Source organism: Diceros bicornis, chromosome 6, assembly GCF_020826845.1.
Source record: "Diceros bicornis minor isolate mBicDic1 chromosome 6, mDicBic1.mat.cur, whole genome shotgun sequence".
NCBI lineage: Eukaryota > Metazoa > Chordata > Mammalia > Perissodactyla > Rhinocerotidae > Diceros > Diceros bicornis.
The window spans coordinates 76018773-76036842 of record NC_080745.1 but is presented as its reverse complement, the minus strand read 5'-3'; the positions used below and the strand labels follow the sequence as shown (position 1 = coordinate 76036842).

General features: G+C 38.6%; 1 protein-coding gene across 3 annotated transcripts; it reads left to right on the top strand.

Annotated features, from left to right (window-relative positions):
- Positions 1 to 16: 16 nt before the first annotated feature.
- ZDHHC6 (zinc finger DHHC-type palmitoyltransferase 6) lies at positions 17 to 17586 on the top strand. 3 transcript variants are annotated; one of them, XM_058543989.1, is made up of 11 exons: positions 17 to 156; positions 1435 to 1915; positions 3767 to 3858; positions 5251 to 5410; positions 6736 to 6897; positions 8553 to 8606; positions 13411 to 13578; positions 14621 to 14662; positions 15369 to 15514; positions 15604 to 15650; positions 16954 to 17585. In XM_058543989.1, exons 2-11 carry the CDS (start codon positions 1649 to 1651, stop codon positions 17055 to 17057), a joined length of 1242 nt encoding a protein of 413 aa, XP_058399972.1. In that variant the 5' UTR covers positions 17 to 156; positions 1435 to 1648; the 3' UTR covers positions 17058 to 17585. The 3 variants fall into 3 exon arrangements, with proteins under 3 accessions (XP_058399972.1, XP_058399973.1, XP_058399974.1); XM_058543990.1 differs by having other exon boundaries at positions 17 to 216; XM_058543991.1 differs by lacking the exon at positions 17 to 156 and having other exon boundaries at positions 1869 to 1915; positions 3767 to 3856; positions 5341 to 5410; positions 16954 to 17586.
- Positions 17587 to 18070: the final 484 nt, after the last annotated feature.

Sequence of the window (18070 nt, the reverse complement as noted above, 5' to 3'; positions counted from 1 at the left end):
GCCTGCGCGGGAGAGCAGCGGCGAGGGCGCTGGCGGAGACCGACCGGTCGTGGGCGGCCCGCGCTCCAGCCTCTCGCAACCAGGATTTGCTCTCTGCTTGCGCTGGACTGGGGTACCCATGACGGAGTTATCCGAGGAAGAGAAAACCTGTTCTGGGTGAGCCCAGGCCGCCGGAAATGCGGTGGCAGAGGCGCGGGCACCAATGACCAGTCTGAGGTGGGAGTCGAGGCGGGGGATGTGACCATGATTTTGGCGGTCTTCGGCCGACCCGAGTGAGGCCAGACTCTCCAGATGTTGAGACCAACACCCACATGTTCTCCTGAGTGAGGATCCGAGCGCTCTGCTCCACGGCACGAGCGGGAAACTGAGGCACAAGGCAGTGGGCATCTGTTGCTAGGACGTTTTTATTATCCTCTACCTCAGACCTTGTTCTCTGACTCACCCCAGTCTAGTTAGGAAGACCCTTCTACAGGTTTTGCCGGCGTTCGCTCCGAGAGGCACTTCCTCTTCTTTTTTTCTCCAATGTTCTCATTCGTGGTCGTTCTCGTATACGCCTGCAGTCGTGATTTCACACACACCTCTCTCCCTCCCTCCTCTCCTCGCACTGTCTTTGCTTTCACTCTCCCGCTTCTGTACCCTTGGCCCAAATAGACCCTTATGATGGTGTTTTGGAGGCAAGCGCAGGCAAATGGTATAGACCATGTCTGGATCGTACTTGACTTAATTCGAGATAGGTAAGAGGCAGTTTAGAACTCTGTAAAGGGAGCTCGATGACTTGGTTTCTATTCTGAGGTCTGCTGTTGCTAGTGACCTTGGTCTAATCACTTAGCTCCTCCCGGCCAATTTCTTTTCCATGAAGAAGGAAGCTGGATTAGATGAACTCTAAGGCCTCCTTCCCAGCTCTAAAACTTTGTCTCCTCAAACCATTCATTAAACGTTGGGTAGTCACAGTCCTCTGACAAGTTGGGAACAAAGGAATAAAAAGTATATTTTAGAATCATGTATCCAGTTTACATGCCATTCAGACTTGAACCCTATTTTGGATAAGATGAAAACGTTCTTTTTTTCTTATGAGGAAGATTAGCCCTGAGCTAATATCTGTTGCCAAGCCTCTTCTTTTTGCTGAGGAAGACTGGCCCTGGGCTAACATCTGTGCCCATCTTCCTCTACTTTATATGGGACCCCGCCACAGCATGGCTTGACCATCCGTGGGTCAGTGCTTGCCTGGGATCCGAACCCGGCTGCAGCAGGGGAGCACTCGCACATAACCGCTGGGCCACTGGGCCAGCCTGAAAAACATTCTTTTTGACATTTAAGATACTCATCCCGTAGTAGTGCATTTGTAAGATGCTTTAGTGTAGGTGATTATTGGAGTTGATAAATATAGTATATAATAAAAGGTTTTACTAAACTTTCTTATTTTGTTTTCTTTAGATTGGGTTTCAAACCAAGATACTGGATTCTCCTCTTTAAGATAAAGAGCTCTGAGTGTGTAACAGTACAAATGGCATAATCTGCATTGCCGTTTCACAACTTGAAGGCATGACAGTTAAAGAACACACATGGACTTGTGGCACATGGAAATGTGTGCACAGAAAAAGGAAATCTATAATTCTTTAAAAATAGGAAGGCGTTCTTCCTCACCAAAATGGGTACATTCTGCTCAGTTGTGAAGTTTGAAAATCTCCAAGAATTAAAGAGACTGTGTCACTGGGGACCCATCATAGCCCTTAGTGTTATAGCAATATGTTCTACGATGGCCATGATTGACTCTGTGTTGTGGTATTGGCCCTTACATACAACTGGAGGAAGCGTGAATTTCATCATGTTGATAAATTGGACTGTCATGATTCTTTATAATTACTTCAATGCCATGTTTGTTGGCCCTGGCTTTGTCCCTCTGGGGTGGAAACCGGTAAGAAAAAGATTCCTTAATGTGATGAACTCTAATGATAATCATATATTTAGTTTTTGCCTTATCTGCTAACCAATAATATCAAACACAGCCTGCTCTTTGCCTTGGTAGAGACTAAGCATATTATTCTAATCACATTATTTAAAGCTCAAAGAATTTATTTCATACCAGTTTGAAGATATTGATCTAAATTAGGGTTTCCCCAAGTAATTTCATTGAATACTTCTGCATTTAAAAAAAAAAAAAGAGGGAGCCAGCCTGGTGGCGCAAGCAGTTAAGTGTGCGCGCTCTACTGCGGTGGCCCAGGGTTCGCCGGTTCGAATCCTGGGTGCGCACCAACACACCGCTTTTTAAGCCATGCTGTGGCGGCATCCCATATAAAGTAGAGGAAGATAGGCATGGATGTTAGCCCAGGGCCAGTCTTCCTTAGCAAAAAAAAAAAAAAAAGAGGAGGATTGGCATTGGATGTTAGCTCAGGGCCGGTCCTCCTCACAAAAAAAAAAAAAACAAAAGGAGGGAGGGTGGTGAGTCCATGTTCTTAAGTTTCTAGGAAACACTGCATATCATACACTTTTCATAATATCACAGTGTGGTTTAACTCCAGGATCTTTTTTCATGTAATACATTAACATCCCTCAAAACTGAGAAAAACACTTTAGAAACTGCTGGTTTAAGTCATAAAGTTTTTAAATCATTGTGGTGAAATCATAATATTGGGAAGTATACTATCACTCGATTGATAGTATCAATCAATTTATGGCTTTTTAAAAATTGTTAGAAAGTTTATGCATATGAATTTTCATATTCTTTGCTGAGGGATATCACCTGGTAGTTTGTCAGAAATGCAGAATCTTGGGCTCCACTCCAGAACTACTGAATCAGAATCTGTGTTTAAAAAAATCACCAGGTGATTGTTAGGTACATTACAGTTGGAGGAACACTAGTGTGCTATTTGAAGTGGGTACAGAGGTGGGTAAAATGCAGTTCATGTTCTGAAGAACCTTATAAGTGAGAAGACAAACCAAGGCACTTGTGCAGATAACTATCGAGTAGAATGTGATGGATGCTGTTGAATTTAGAAGAACTGATCGTTTTCAGCTGGAGACCTGAGGGAGGAGCGGAAATTATCCACAGGAGATGGGGAAGAGGGCATTTCAGGTTGAGAGAATGGTGGTAGCATGGATTCAGAAACAATGGACAGCCTAGTTTGGCTGGAAAAGAGATTATATAGTAAAGATAAGGCTGAAACAAAGGCGGATTATGGAAGGCCTCAAATACATGAGAAATTAGACCATAGGGAGTTATTAGAGGTTTTCAAGCACAGCTCTGACGCAATCAGAGTTGTGTTATAGGAATGTTATTCTGACAATAGACGCTTTGGATTAGAGAGGCTACAGTAAAGGAAACTAGTTAGGAAGTAGTTAAAGTGGTCCAAGGGAGGGGCCTGATTTCCAAAAGAGTATCAACTCTGGTGTTTGAGTCCCACTCTAAAATACCTGCCAAGTTGTCAGCTACCTTTTTTTCTGAACTCCTCCCATTCTACTGAGATTTTGGATCTTAGTAGAACCAAGTATGTATACTCAGTGACACTGGATTTGGATGGAGCATGGAGAAGAGAAATTAAAAATGACTTCTGGGTAATTGGAAAAGTGATGCTGCTGTTACCAGAAATTCATTATTTAAAAATATTTTAGCTCAAATAAAACAGCTGCAGATACAAGTTAAGGTTCCATCCTCCCCATCCCCATAAAAGAAAATCAAACCATAGGAAAGTATTTATTCCTAAGGTTTGACTTATTATTACTTAGGGTCAGATATCTGATGTATTTTTGTTTATATTTTGCTGCCAAGGAAAATTCTCAAGATAGCATGTACCTCCAGTATTGTAAAGTCTGCCAAGCGTACAAGGCACCACGGTCACATCACTGCAGGAAGTGTAACAGGTACTGTCTGTCTTTGCTATTCATTGGCGACTGATCCACTTGATTACTGGTCTTTTGATGTTGTTCCTTCTACCACATCAATCCTAGTTTTATTCTCTGCAAGGTGGCTAGTTTATAAAAAATATTGTCAGAATACTTGTGTCCATAATCTCCATTTTACTCTTCAATTATCAATTCTGATAATAAATAAATCTCACTCTTTTTTGTTATAAGTGAAAAGATTCTTCTAGAAAAATACAGATTTACTTTGCTTCTTGCCCTGCCAAGAACAAGTTAAAAAGTTATACCTTCAAGTTGTTTCTATAGATCAGAATTAATTGTGCTTGTCAACTGTCATCTTGACTAGCTTTAGAGTTGTTCTGAGTCTAAATTATAAAACAGACCTGCTTTTTCTGTTATTTAGTTGACTGACACCTACACTTTATACAAATCTAATAAATGAATCCAGGTGCCTATTATCACAAGTGTTTAATGTAAAAAACTTAATGGGAAGAAAACTGAATCACTATAAAAAATGTGAAATAAACTAGAACCTTTTTTTTTTTTTGGTGAGGAAGATTGGCCCTGAGGTAACATCTGTTGCCATTCCTCCTCTTTTTGCTGAGGAAGATTGACCCTGAGCCAACATCTCTGCCCATCTTCCTCTATTTTATATGTGGGATGCCTGCCACAGCATGGCTTTATAAGCAGTGGGTAGGTCCACACACGGGATCCAAACATGCGAACCCCAGGCCGCCGAAGCAGAGTGCACAAACTTAACCACTACGCCACCGGTTCGGCTCCAAGCTAGAACCTTTTTTAATGAACAGCTATATCCACTGATTAATAAGAAATTTATGTTGAAAATGTTGAGGTTTAGGGGAACCCTTAAGACTTTGCTTATTGTACCACATCTTCTATTCTGGAGTTAGCTTGCTTAGCTCACAGATTCCACATCTAAAGGATGAGAACAGGAAGGAAGTTACAAGCGTCTGCTAGGCCCCATCAACCCCAGTGGAGATTTATAAGTGATTTTGTTGAGTCTCTGTTGTACTCCACTTCAGTCACTGCATTTCAGAGCTAGAGGAAAACCAGGAACCGTGCTCATTTCTTCATAATGAACCTCTCAGTGGGCCTCCTGACTTCTTAAAACAACCTCGCTTGTAGCAGACATCTTTTTCTCAGAAGCTGTTACAAAGCCTGCCTTCACTTGTACTGTTTAGAATTTAAAAGAAGTCACTGTTCAGAGTTGTTTAGAAACTCATAAAGATTTTTCTTTTTGTTTCATGAAGTATAACTCCTCTGTGACTCATGGACATGCTCGGTTCCTATTTGCTTGATCTTTTGAAGATCAAATTATTTAAAGCAGACAGGATTTTCTGCCTCATGTTTTATGTAAATTTTTCTTGTTAGATGTGTGATGAAGATGGACCATCACTGTCCTTGGATCAACAACTGTTGTGGTTACCAAAATCATGCTTCGTTCACACTGTTTCTCCTTTTGGCACCGCTGGGTTGTATTCATGCTGCCTTTGTTTTTGTTATGACTATGTATACACAGCTTTATAATCGGGTAAGTGAAAATGTTTGTTATAAAATCATCATGCCAGATTAAATGGTAGGTATTAAGATCATTTAAGAAGTCCCTTTTGAAAATATGCTTTCTATGAGTTAGGTGGGAAAACAGAACTTTGGTTTACCTTTATATGAATTCCTTTATAAAATCATCATGCCAGATTAAATGGTAGTTATTAAGATCATTTAAGAGGTCCCTTTTGAAAATATGCTTTCTATGAGTTAGGTGGGAAAACAGAACTTTGGTTTACCTTTATATCAATTCCTTTTGAAGAAGCATTTAAACTTAATTTTTAAGATGAGGAAAGATTATTTTGTTCTGGAAATTCACCTTCTATGCTCTAGCTGAAATTGATAATTATTTTAGTACTATATATATAATTTGTTAGATTTCAAACTTGGTAGCTGTGGTAAGAATAGTTAGAGGAAAAAAAACAATAGTGAGAAGAGAAAGACAAACAGTAGTGGTTTCCGTTTCCGTCAGATTCATGTGGCAAGTTGTAGATCTTTTGTTCATTTCTAATTCCAGTGCCCTGGAAGGTGGCCCATGGAGCAGACGCATGTCCTAAAATATCTTGCAATAGATTGAGTTGATGTATGGGCAAATAGTCATGAGGTGAAGTTCAGGGGTCACAAATTCAAGTCCCTAAAGAGTCCTAGAAGGAAAATGAGGGACACAGGCCTGATGGGAGTGTGGCAAACTGGAGAACACATGTCCTGCACACTGGGGACAGACCATATTTGACTTCAACCAGTTTTTGATGTTTGGGGATCCAGCCCAGTGATGCTAGATCTTCCAATTTTCCAAGAAAAATCTGAAAATCTGGATTTTTTATGTAAAATCTCCTGATTTCTAAATGTTGGCACCTAACTCTGAATGTTTTAAAATGTTTTGCACATCCATGGCCTGCATTTTGCTAGTTTTTAACCTCTGGTTGTGGAACATGAGGGAAGAAAGCACTGAATCCCAGACTATGTGTTGCCATGGAAGATTACTGTAAATATAGAAAAGCAAAGAGAAGATGCGAGACACAGTTACAATTCAGACTGATGTCTCCTGTTGTTCGTGTATATTAATGTTTGTGTGGTCTGCCTAACAGTTTCTGAGGAACCAATAAAAAACAAAAAAAATAACACTTAAGATAACTAAGAATGGTATTGTACATATCAATATGAGTTCAAGTCACAGTGTTAATTAGAAACAACTGTTTGCTTTGGCCACAGTGTCACGTTGTCATTTGTTGCTCTTTTTGATCAAGTCTGCTAGAGTCTGACCGTTTACAACAACCAAGTATTTTGAGTGTGTGCTGTTATTGTTTATAGCTCTCCTTTGGGTGGAACACGGTAAAGATTGACATGAGTGCAGCCCGGAGAGATCCTGTTCCAATTATTCCATTTGGATTAGCTGCATTTGCTGCCACCTTGTTTGCCTTGGGATTAGCTTTAGGAACAACCATAGCTGTTGGAATGTTGTTTTTTATCCAGGTAAGTTCCTCAGTTACTCCTAGCTAAAAATTGTCAGGTTATTGGGGCTGCTTATAATGAGAGAGAGATAAAAGCTGCATTGAAGTATGCAGTATGAAACGGAAATTGTTGTTATTTATTACTTCTAGGTAATTAATTTAGTCTTCTTTCTACTAGTCAGATAATTTTGAAGTAACTGCCAGATTTTCTAGGTGGTTGATTTAATTTTAAAAATGTTAACTTAGAGTTATATAGCACTTTATACTTAAGAAATCTCTTTTCACATTTATAGTCTCTCTTGATCTTCACATAAACCCCAAAAGAAGTTGAAGAGTTTTATTTTCCCTTCCTTACCGATGAATGATTGAGTCACAGAGGCTTAAGTGACTTCCCCAAGATCATCCATTCATGTATTCAATAAACATAATTATTAATGTTATTTTATAATAGCATATATTTAATCATAATCATAATAACATAGCTAACATTTATTGAGCACTTATGTGCAAGACACTGTTTGGGGTGCTTTACATGTGTTAGCTCCTTTAACCTCCGTAAAAGCCCTAAGATATATTTAATCTCTACTCTGTGATGAATTACTCTGCTAATTTCTGAGACTACAGTAATGAAAATGAAGAAGTTCCTGCCCTTCGGGGACTCACCATTAGTAAGTAGTAAACAGTTAACTAATACGGGGTCATGTGTATGGCATAGATTTATGTACAAAGTGCTATGAGAATGCAGAGAAGGAGGATGTGACCCTGAAGGGATCACAAAACAGTTCTTAGGACTCGCTTCATTCGTTTAATTATTTTATCCATTCATTGAAGGCCCACTGTGGGCCAGGTGTTGTGCTAGGCCCTTGGAATATGATGAGGACTCCTGGTCTGGAGTTGCTTTTACTGTGTCACACTGTCTCTATGAAGGCACAGCCAGACTTCAAGGAAGAGCAGAACTCTTAGCTGGCCTTGGGCCCTGATGCATCACCCAACCCTTTTTGAACTCTTGGTTTTAAAATAAGCTGATTTTAGTTATACTTCATGTTTTCTACTAGCCTGGGGCCAAGTTCTTTTGACTTTTTTCTCCAATGCCTATAATTAAGAATCATATTAGAAATAAACTAAAATCTTATGATGTAAAAAGCTACATAAATGGAACTATCCATATATAGGAAAATTGAAAAATAGAATCAAGACTGAATATATTCAATTTTTAAGGCAAGCAGAATATCTAGACTGACTGAAATGGGTCACTGTTACTTGTAATAAGTAGATTAATCATAAATTTAAGATCAATTAAAAATAGTGATAAAAGATTTTAATAGCAAAATATACTTAAGTATTGATTGAATGGATTATATCAATGTTTTATTAACACTCTGCAAACCTTGTTGAGAAGATAGTACTTAGAACTTGAATTTTTATTAAAACAGTTGATTCAGATTTGATTGTGGATTGATGTAATCATTTTTATGAAGAGGGGTTGTAGTGCAGTGGTTAAGAACAAGGACTTTAGAGTTACATGGACCACACACTAACTATGTTATAACTCTGTTATCCTGGTATCTTCATCTATGGAATTAGTAATAAAAACGATCTCATAGGGTTACTATAAAGATGATAATCTTAGGTGAACCAAAGTTGTGTTATAAAATGTCACTATCGTTTAATTTCCAGATGAAAATAATTCTCAGAAACAAAACTTCTATTGAATCATGGATTGAAGAGAAGGTAAATTTTATTATTGTCTCCTCAATATGAATAAAGTACTAACTAATAGACTAGATTAACTAATAGACTAGATTAACTAATAAGTGCCCAAAAGTGAAAACTTGGCTACCAAATGGCTTCCTTAAGTCATTTGCATGCCATGTAAAAGGTGAATATAGGAAACATTTGATTTATTCCTGGTTTAATATAACTCCCAGAGAAATAGGCTTTTTATACACTCTGAGTTGCTGAAGAGGCCTCAGCCACACATTAAACCATTTGGCCATTCTCTCTCAGACTAGTGGAGAAGGCAGCCCATTTGGAAAGAAACTTCTATCCTACCATGGTGCCATCAAGTTTTTCTTAGCTTACAGATAACATTTAGCTTGTCACAGACCTCACAGCCTTCAATACATACTTCACACTGTCCATGGTGATTCTGATGTAAAAAGTACATCTGACTACCCGCTCCCTCCTTAAAACTTTAGGGGCCTCACCATCCCTGTAGCAGGGGTTGTAAATCCAAATGCCTGCAGGGCCCATCCAGATAACCTAGGTGAGTGGAGCCAGCCTGCATACCAGAGCTGCCTGACAGACAAGGCTAATTGTTGCCACGGGGGAGTACTCACCCAGGACTGTGAGGTCATCTCATTTTTTTTTCAAGAAAAGTAAGAGGTCTGGATTTCTGTGATATCTCCTTTTCGCTTTTAAATGTTAGCAAGCATTTCAAATTAAAAACAGAAAACCTTTGTGGGCCAAATCGAACACACCTGTAAGATGTATTTAGCCCTCTGGCAGCCAGCTTGTGAGCTTTAATTTACAGAAACAGTTCTCAAACTCTTTGGTCTCAGGACCTTTTTACATTCTCAAAAATTGTTAAGGACACTAAAGAGCTTTTGTTAGTGTGTATTATATCTATTGATATTTGCCATATTTTCTCACTGAGAAAATTTTTAAAGCTTTATTGTTTAAAAATAACAATAAACCATTATATGTTAATAAAAATAGTATATTTTTTGAAAAATAATTTTATTTTCCAAAATAAAAAAATAGGGAGAAGAGTAGCATTGTTTTATATTTTTACAAATGTCTTTAATATCTGACTTAACAGAAGACAGTTGGATTCTCACATCTACTTCTGCATTCAATCTATTTAGATATGTTGATTTGATTGATGTACATGAAGAAAATTCAGTCTCAAACAGATAAGGAGGTAGAAAAGAGTGGAGTATTTTAATAGGCTTTTTAGATAATAGTGGATATTCTTTGATACTACATTAAAACTTGACAAGTTTGGGGCTGGCCTGGTGATGTAGTGGTTAGTTAAGTTTTCGCACTCCTGTTCAGCAGCCTGGGGTTCAAAGGTTCGGATCCTGGGCACAGACCTACACACTGCTCATCAAGCCATGCTATGGCGGCATCCCACGTACAAAAAATAGAGGAAGATTGGCACAGATGCTAGTTCAAGGACAGTCTTCCTCAAGCAAAATGAGGAAGATTGGCAACAGATGTTAGCTCAGGGCCAGTCTTCCTCACCAAAAAAAAACTTGATAAGTTCTTGAAAGGTTAGTTGTCTGTGAGATCTGAAACTACATCAGTAAAGTTTTTGTACTCTTTTACATTTAAATCTGTCAGTCTGTCTTGCTCTTTGAATGGCTTTTTTATCCATACGTGATTTTATAACATCAGACATTGGTGATTTGGAAAATATTGGTTTACAGTGTTATGCAGATTTTCCAAACGTTGACACATTTCATTATACAATATCTAAAAACTGCATTCATTCATACTACTACCAATATTATGGGAAAAATTTTTATATATTGCAAAGCTTTCGAGCTTATAGTGGTAGATACAAATCTTCCAAAATTCCAGTTTTCACCTGAAAGCCTTAATTTTTTCACTGGCAACAAATACTCAGTTGTTTACCTGAAGTAACAGCTTGACTTTGTTCCCTTTTGAAAAAATGTCTGCCAGATACTGAAGTCTGAATAACCTTAGTTTGTCTGTTACATTACTCTTTCTTTCAAGTAAAAATAGCATTACATGAAAAAAGCTGGCCATACAGCCTTTGTTAGCTCACAACTCAAACAGGTGTTTTCCTTGAGATAAGCACTTTGGCATGCTTTATGTGTACTTCCCATGTTGTCACACAGAGTATTAAAAAGACATCTACTTGAGGGTTGAGATTTAATAAAATAATTTTTATTGCTTCATCAAGGACATTCTTATGTAAAACTTTTTTTTTTGGTTTGGTTTGGTTTTGAACTGACTATGTAGTGGTGAAGAATATAATAACTACTAATACAGCTTGGTGCCACTGTCTTGATTCCTGCTGAAGGTGTGAGCCATTTTACCCACCATTGCAAATGTCAACACAATGAAAAAGGCAAATAGCATCCTCGTATTATTATGAAAGTTGTTTGACTTTGTTGAACCCCAAGAAAAGATCTTGGGGACTTAAAGAGGTGTGCAAAGAATGCTTTGAGAACCACTGAGGTCCAGGTTTAAGTTCAAACTCCTTAGCTTACACAGTCATGTGTCACTTAATGATGGGGTATGTTCTGAGAAATGCATCATTAGGCGGTTTTGTCATTGTGCGAACATCGTAGAGTATTTGCGCAAACCTAGGTGGTACAACCTACTACACACCTAGGCTCTATGGTACTAATCTTATGGGACCACCATCGTGTATGCAGTCCATTGTTGACTGAAATGTCGTGTTGTATACATTATACATAATCAGACCTTTCATATCTTCCCGTTATCTTCTTCTCCAACTGCATTTCCCATTCCTCCCCACCCCATCTCACACTTGATACCAACTGATAATAACTCATAGTCTGCACATCTTATGTTTCAGTATCTTTGCACATGTTCTTCCCTCTGCCTAGAACACTCTTTCCCCCTCTTTTTGCCTGATTTCTTGTCCCTCAAGACTTAGTTTAGGTGTCATTTCCTCCAAGGAACCTTCCTTGACTCTCCTTAGACCAGGTTAAGTACTTTTGTTCCCTTTTCCTATAGCACATACTGCACACCTTTGTCAGTTTTTTTTTGGTGAGGAAGATTAGCCCTGAGCTAACATCTGTTGCCAATCCTCCTCTTTTTGCTGAGCAAGATTGGCCCTGAGCTAACATCTGTGCCCATCCTTCTCTACTTTATATGTGGGATGCCTGCCACAGCATGGCTTGATAAGGGGTGTGTATGTCCGCGCCCTGGATCCGAACCTGCTAACCCCGGGCTGCCAAAGCGGAGCACGTGAACTTAACCAGTACGCCACCGGGCCAGCCCCCTCTGTCACTTTTTAACATACAGTATTGATAGAATCCCTCCGACTTCATTGAGTGCTTCTCTTAGGCAAAGACATGCCTTAGTCATTTCCATAAACTGCTCTCATCCTTACCAGTTTTTCTTCATTAATGGCTTAGATCTCTGTTCTCAGAGACTCTTAATCCATTTTGAAGCCTCTGAAGCTTTCATTTACAAAAAGGGAAAAGAAATTACCCTTTACTATCTGGGTGGGGATGGATTTATACAATTTAGTAGATTTGTACATGTTACAGTTTGACAGTTTTTTTTAATTGAATTAACATCAACGTCACTTTATAAGTAACTGCAAGAAACTTTTCCCTAAAATACTGTCCTCTGATAATAAAATATTTCAAGGTAGCATAATATATTGACATTAGATTAACATTTTTTTTGCTAATGACCAAGACTCTTTATAAAGTGCCATGCTAAATCTACAAGTTATTTTAAAACTGGTGCTCTGTTACTGAGTAAAAAATTCAAATAAATGATTGTATTAAGTTTATAGAAAATTTATTGAAATTACTAGACGTTAAAATTTATACAACAAATTTCAACTGGGTTTGTACACTTACTGTAGGAATAAATAATGTATTTATAGACCACTAGGTGTCAGTGGAACTTAAGAAATTCTAAGCCAATTTTATTTCCTTAAGCTAAAGCTAACAATTTAAATGCCTAGAATATAATTTATGCAACTTGAATATTTATGTACCTACATAAAATGTACATATAAATGTATATAAAAATGAGTGTATATGTGTGTGTGATGGAATGAAAAACTGAAAGATCTCCTGCAAACACGTACTAGCTTTAAAAAAATAATTTTCGGAGCCGGCCCAGGGGCGCAAGCGGTTAAGTGCGCGCGCTTTGCTGTGGCGGCCCGGGGTTCACTGGTTTGGATCCGGGCATGCACCGATGCACTGCTTGGCAAGCCATGCTGTGGCACCATCCCATATAAAGTGGAGGAAGATGGGCACAGATGTTAGCCCAGGACCAGTCTTCCTCAGCAAAAAAAAAGAGGAGGATTGGCAGATGTTAGCACAGTATTCATGGCCATTCCCACAGGTGTCACTGCCACTCAGGATACAAACACTGCATTCTAGTGCACCCCATGAAACAGTTCCTTTCACCCTGAATAAACCCTTGCTGTCTCTTAAATCTGTTTATCAACATCCCGTCTTACACCTGGATTCCTTTGTGCAGCTAAACAACCAGGAGCACTGAGGATTTTTTATATATGGAATAAAGTTACTAACTCCTTTAATAAGCATTTTTGAATGCTTATTCCTATATAAACCCTGTCAGACATTCTCTGGATGATCTTATACAAGGTTGGTGTTGTTTGTCAGGTTCTTCCTGTATTGTGATAAATTTGTCAGTCTCTTTTATGTACACTAACATTACTAAGGAGGAAGTATTTTTATGAATGATAAAAATTTGAAGAATAATGTTCTCAGTAGTAAAGTCATTTAAGGCAGTGGCATCAGCCGTCGTATATCTTTGTTACCCACAGGCTAAAGATCGAATTCAATATTATCAACTAGATGAAGTCTTTGTTTTTCCTTATGACATGGGAAGTAGATGGAAGAACTTTAAACAGGTATTTACATGGTCAGGGGCCCCTGAAGGAGATGGACTGGAGTGGCCGATAAGAAGAGGCTGTCACCAGTACAGCTTAACAGTGAGTATTGCTGTTCAAATAGCCCTTCCTTTTTGCCTCATCTTCTTCCCCTTAACTCAGATGATTTTTTTTTAGTAAAATAAGTAATAACAAATTTTTCAGTATGGCAAAATGAATCTAAGTTAATAATCCTAAAGCACTCCCTGTATCATGTCTCTCCCTTTATTTAAATCTTTCCTAACTCTCCATACTTGTGAGATAAAGTCCTGATTCCTTAACTTATAAAATCTGGACTAAAACTACCTTCCAGCTATATCCTAACAGAAATCATCCTTTCTGATCAGCCTAGTCTAGTCAGTGAACTCTTCGTACAGCCCTGCCACCTGAATTTGCCAACATTGTTTTTTTCTATCTCATATGACCTCTCTGTGTGAAATTATTAAGACCCATTCTAGTCCCACCTCTTCCATAAAGTCTAACATAACTGCTCTAGACTCATCTGGCTTTGGCACTTAAATCATATACTGTTGTATGGTTGCACATAAAGTCTCATATTTTTATTTAATTCTCGTATCTTATATCTTTAACTTAACTTGACAAGATTCTAGGTCAGAGACCATGTGTTATCTTTATTTCCCCTACTATATCTAATATAGTACCATTTAATAAATTGTTGCTGAATAAGTGGAGAAAAGTAAGTTATAATGATGACTTTTAGTCAAGACTTGCTGTTGAGTTTTGCCGTCTGCTGCATTGCTAAAGAATCGGGGAATCTGTGTCATCTTCACCTTTGGTACTACCCTGGAAGCTCCATGAGGGCAGAGAGCACATCTCCCTGACCTCTGGGCCACAGGGAGTGCTCTGTGAATATGCACAGATAAAGACATTAGAGAGAGAATAGTGAGAAGCAAGTCCCACTTCAGCCCCTGTTCTTAGTTCTAGGGCCTTCTTTCCATGCTAAAAGAACGTGTGGCCTTTGAATTGTCAGCAGTTTGAAATGTTGGAAAATTGGGAGTTTGTCATGTCGCTCTGATGCAATAGATGAGGAAAACCTGTTTTTCAAAATTATGATGAGACTTAATTTTTTCTATCTTCCAAACAGATAGAACAGTTGAAACAAAAAGCCGATAAAAGAGTCAGAAGTGTAAGTACTTCTTTTGCAATGATACTAATTTCCTTTTTCTTTCATCAAGCTCTGCACTTCTATATAGGTTTTAAAATTGCCTTGGAGTAGAAGCCAACTGTTGGATTTTATTAAACAATATTTCTTAATACATTTGTTGAAATTTGATGCAATTCACTTTTGTTTTCATTTAAATAGTTTGGCCTGGAGGTTTGGAGGGAATTCAGTCAACTTATATTGCCAACAGAAAAATAATTATCCTTAATGTAGCTTGTTAGTATGAAACCCATCCTTACAATTATGCTGTACAATATGATGGCCACTAGCTACGTGTGGCTATTTAAAATAATTAAAATTAAATAAAAAATTCAGTTTCTTGGTTGCACCAGCCACATTAGAAGTGCTCAGTAGCTACTTGTGTCTTGTGTCTAGGGGCTACCACATTGAATACACAAATATAGAACATTTCCATCATTGCGGAAAGTTCTGTTGGACAACGCTGCTCTAGAATGTAATTCTTAGCTATGTGCTTGAAATGAAGGGTGAGAAAAGCCTTGAGAACTAGGAACATCGATTGTCTCCTGTAAGGGAACTGGGTGGATAGGGGACCGGGAGGGAAAGACTTGTCACCTGATATTTTGGATCTACCTTTAACAATTTAAATTGAAACTTGAAAAAACTCAAATACGGGTAAATCTTAACTTGTTCTTCTGATCACTGATGACAGGTTCGGTATAGAGTAATAGAAGACTATAGTGGTGCCTGTTGTCCTTTGAATAAAGGAATCAAAACTTTCTTCACAAGCCCCTGCACTGAAGAGCCTCGAATAAGGCTACGGAAAGGGGAGTTCATTTTAGCCACAAGAGGGTTACGGTGAGTGATGGCAGGTACTGAATTTCTTCTTTAATGACAAAATTGGCATCTAGCCTAAAAAGTTAATTTTGTTCTTTTAAATATTTCAGATACTGGTTGTATGGAGACAAGATTCTTGACGATTCCTTTGTAGAAGGTATGAGAATGGAAGGAGCTGTTCAGAGGACAAGACTGCTAGTAATAATTCCAAATTTTACAAGAATAACTTTTATAAACAGTCACATATCCCATGCATTAGGGGAACTAAATAGAAAGGCACATCATTAAGCAACAGAAAGAATCGCCTTATATTATTTCTCCATAGCACTTGTATTTATCAGGTCTAGTTAAGGATAGCTAACATTTGTAATCATACTTACCTATGTGACGAGCATTTGTGTAAGTGCTTCTCTTGTGGTATTAAAGTCCCCGACAGCCTCCCTGGTAGGTACTGTCATTTAGATTTTATTAATGAGGGAACTGGAACACAGGCGGAGCAGCTTGCCCAAGGGCACGCTAAACTCAGGCAGAGCCAGGGCTCCCAACCCAGGCAGTCCGGCCACAGAGTCTGTGCGGTAAACCCCTGTCCTCTATGCTCCCTCTTTGAGTGAACATTCCTGTTAAATTATTATACAAACTAATGGATTAAAACTTTGTGTCTTTTTATTTTTTTATTTAAGTTGTAGAATTGTACCTTTTTATTTACTTATTTATTTTGTGAGGAAGATCAGCCCTGAGCTAACCTCCGATACCAATCCTCCTCTTTCTGCTGAGCAAGACTGGCCCTGGGCTAACATCTGTGCCCATCTTCCTCTACTTTATATGGGACACCGCCACAGTGTGGCTTGACAAGCGGTGCGTCGGTGTGCGCCCAGGATCCAAACCTGCGAACCCCGGGCCGCCGAAGTGGAGCGCACACTTAACCCCTGTGCCACTGGGCTGGCCCCAGAATTGTGCCTTTTTAAAGTAAAGATTAATCCAGGATGCTCTTTTAAAAACACTGGGTTAATTGTAACCCCATGTGAAAGCTTTGGCAACCTTGATGTAGAAATTTACATGTTAGAAAAGGTCTAAAAAGGAAATTCACCAAGGCTACAGGGAGATAGTTCCCTGGACCAGATGAAATATGACAGTGTGCAAAACAGCCTTCATGATCACGCACATGTAAATGAACACCCATATTGAGAAGTTTTCCTGACTCTACTTAGACACTGTTCTGAACCACATTAGCTCCTTTCCCAGATAATGGAATTTGGGAAATACCTGTTTTCTAGCTTGTTAGTAGCATTTAAACATCGTATTTTATTTCCTCTCAAACTGTGCTTATAAAAGATGGTCAAGGGGAAAAATGTAAAGTCTAACTAAAAGCTTATTAATTTGAAGTAATAGGACTTATGGGTCTCAGTAATGTCATTGTAGTATATCTGACTATTTTATATCCATTTTATTTTCTCCCTCAGGTGTTTCAAGAATAAGAGGATGGTTCCCTAGAAATTGTGTGGAAAAGTGTCCCTGTGACACTGAAATAGAGCAAGCCCCAGAGGGTGAGAAGAAAAATAGATAGCCACTGTTAAAGTAAAATTATTCTTTAAATCCGCTCCATTACTTGAAAATTGTACATATTACTAAAGAATTATGCAATGAGCCTACTCTGGTTAAGGTGTTCTTTTCCTCAAAGGTGCCCTAGTGCCATGATCTCAATATTTTTATTACCATTTTGAAATGGAGAAGCCATTTTGCATATGCCTTTGAATTCCTGCTCCTCTTTGCCACCTCTTTCTCTCCCGAAAAGGAAAAACACTTCACCCAAGTGAGTCAATTGCATTTTCTCTAGGATTTTTTATGCACTGCACACTATGGACCTCACCTGCAGATAGAGTTCCCCTTTGCCAGGAGCATCTGCATGTGATGCTTTTATCCTGTTTCTTCCTCAGTTGTTATTTCTTATGTAATATTCTAGATACCATAGAACTTAATTTGTCAAATTCAATATAGGCTCAAATTTTGTTACCTGTCTTTTAATATTGCAGATTTTGTCATATCAAATAAAGATCAATGGATGTTCTGTATAAATTGTAGTTTTTACTTAAAGCATTTTTCTTTCTGCTGACTAAAAAAGTTTGTCTTGAGTTCCTTTTGGAAGAGCTATTCTACTACCTTATGAAAAATTGGCATCTTTAATCATGAGTCTTTTTTTTTTTCTAAAGATTTTATTTATTTATTTTTCCCCCCAAAGCCCCAGTAGATAGTTGCATGTCATAGCTGCACATCCCTCCAGCTGCTGTATGTGGGATGTGGCCCCAGCATGGCCAGAGAAGCAGTGCATCGGTGCGCGCCCGGGATCCGAACCCGGGCCGCCAGCAGTGGAGCGCATGCACTTAACCACCAAGCCACGGGGCCGGCCCTAATCATGAGTCTTAAGACCTACATATTCGCCTCAGTAAATAAATCCTATTAATGGTGTATTGAGATTACAATATTCCAGGGATCTCAGACTGCTCATGTACACTTGAATATATCAAAACCTGAATCTTATGCGAGTGGTAGGATCTAAGCTGATCGACTTGGATGCTCCAA

Bases quoted from the DNA above. Each gene is read 5' to 3' on its own strand.
- ZDHHC6 (XM_058543989.1), top strand. From the start codon at position 1,649: ATGGGTACATTCTGCTCAGTTGTGAAGTTTGAAAATCTCCAAGAATTA. The intron at 1,916-3,766 runs GTAAGAAAAAGA...TTTGCTGCCAAG, and splicing joins TCCCTCTGGGGTGGAAACCG to GAAAATTCTCAAGATAGCAT. The intron at 15,515-15,603 runs GTGAGTGATGGC...TAAATATTTCAG, and splicing joins TTAGCCACAAGAGGGTTACG to ATACTGGTTGTATGGAGACA.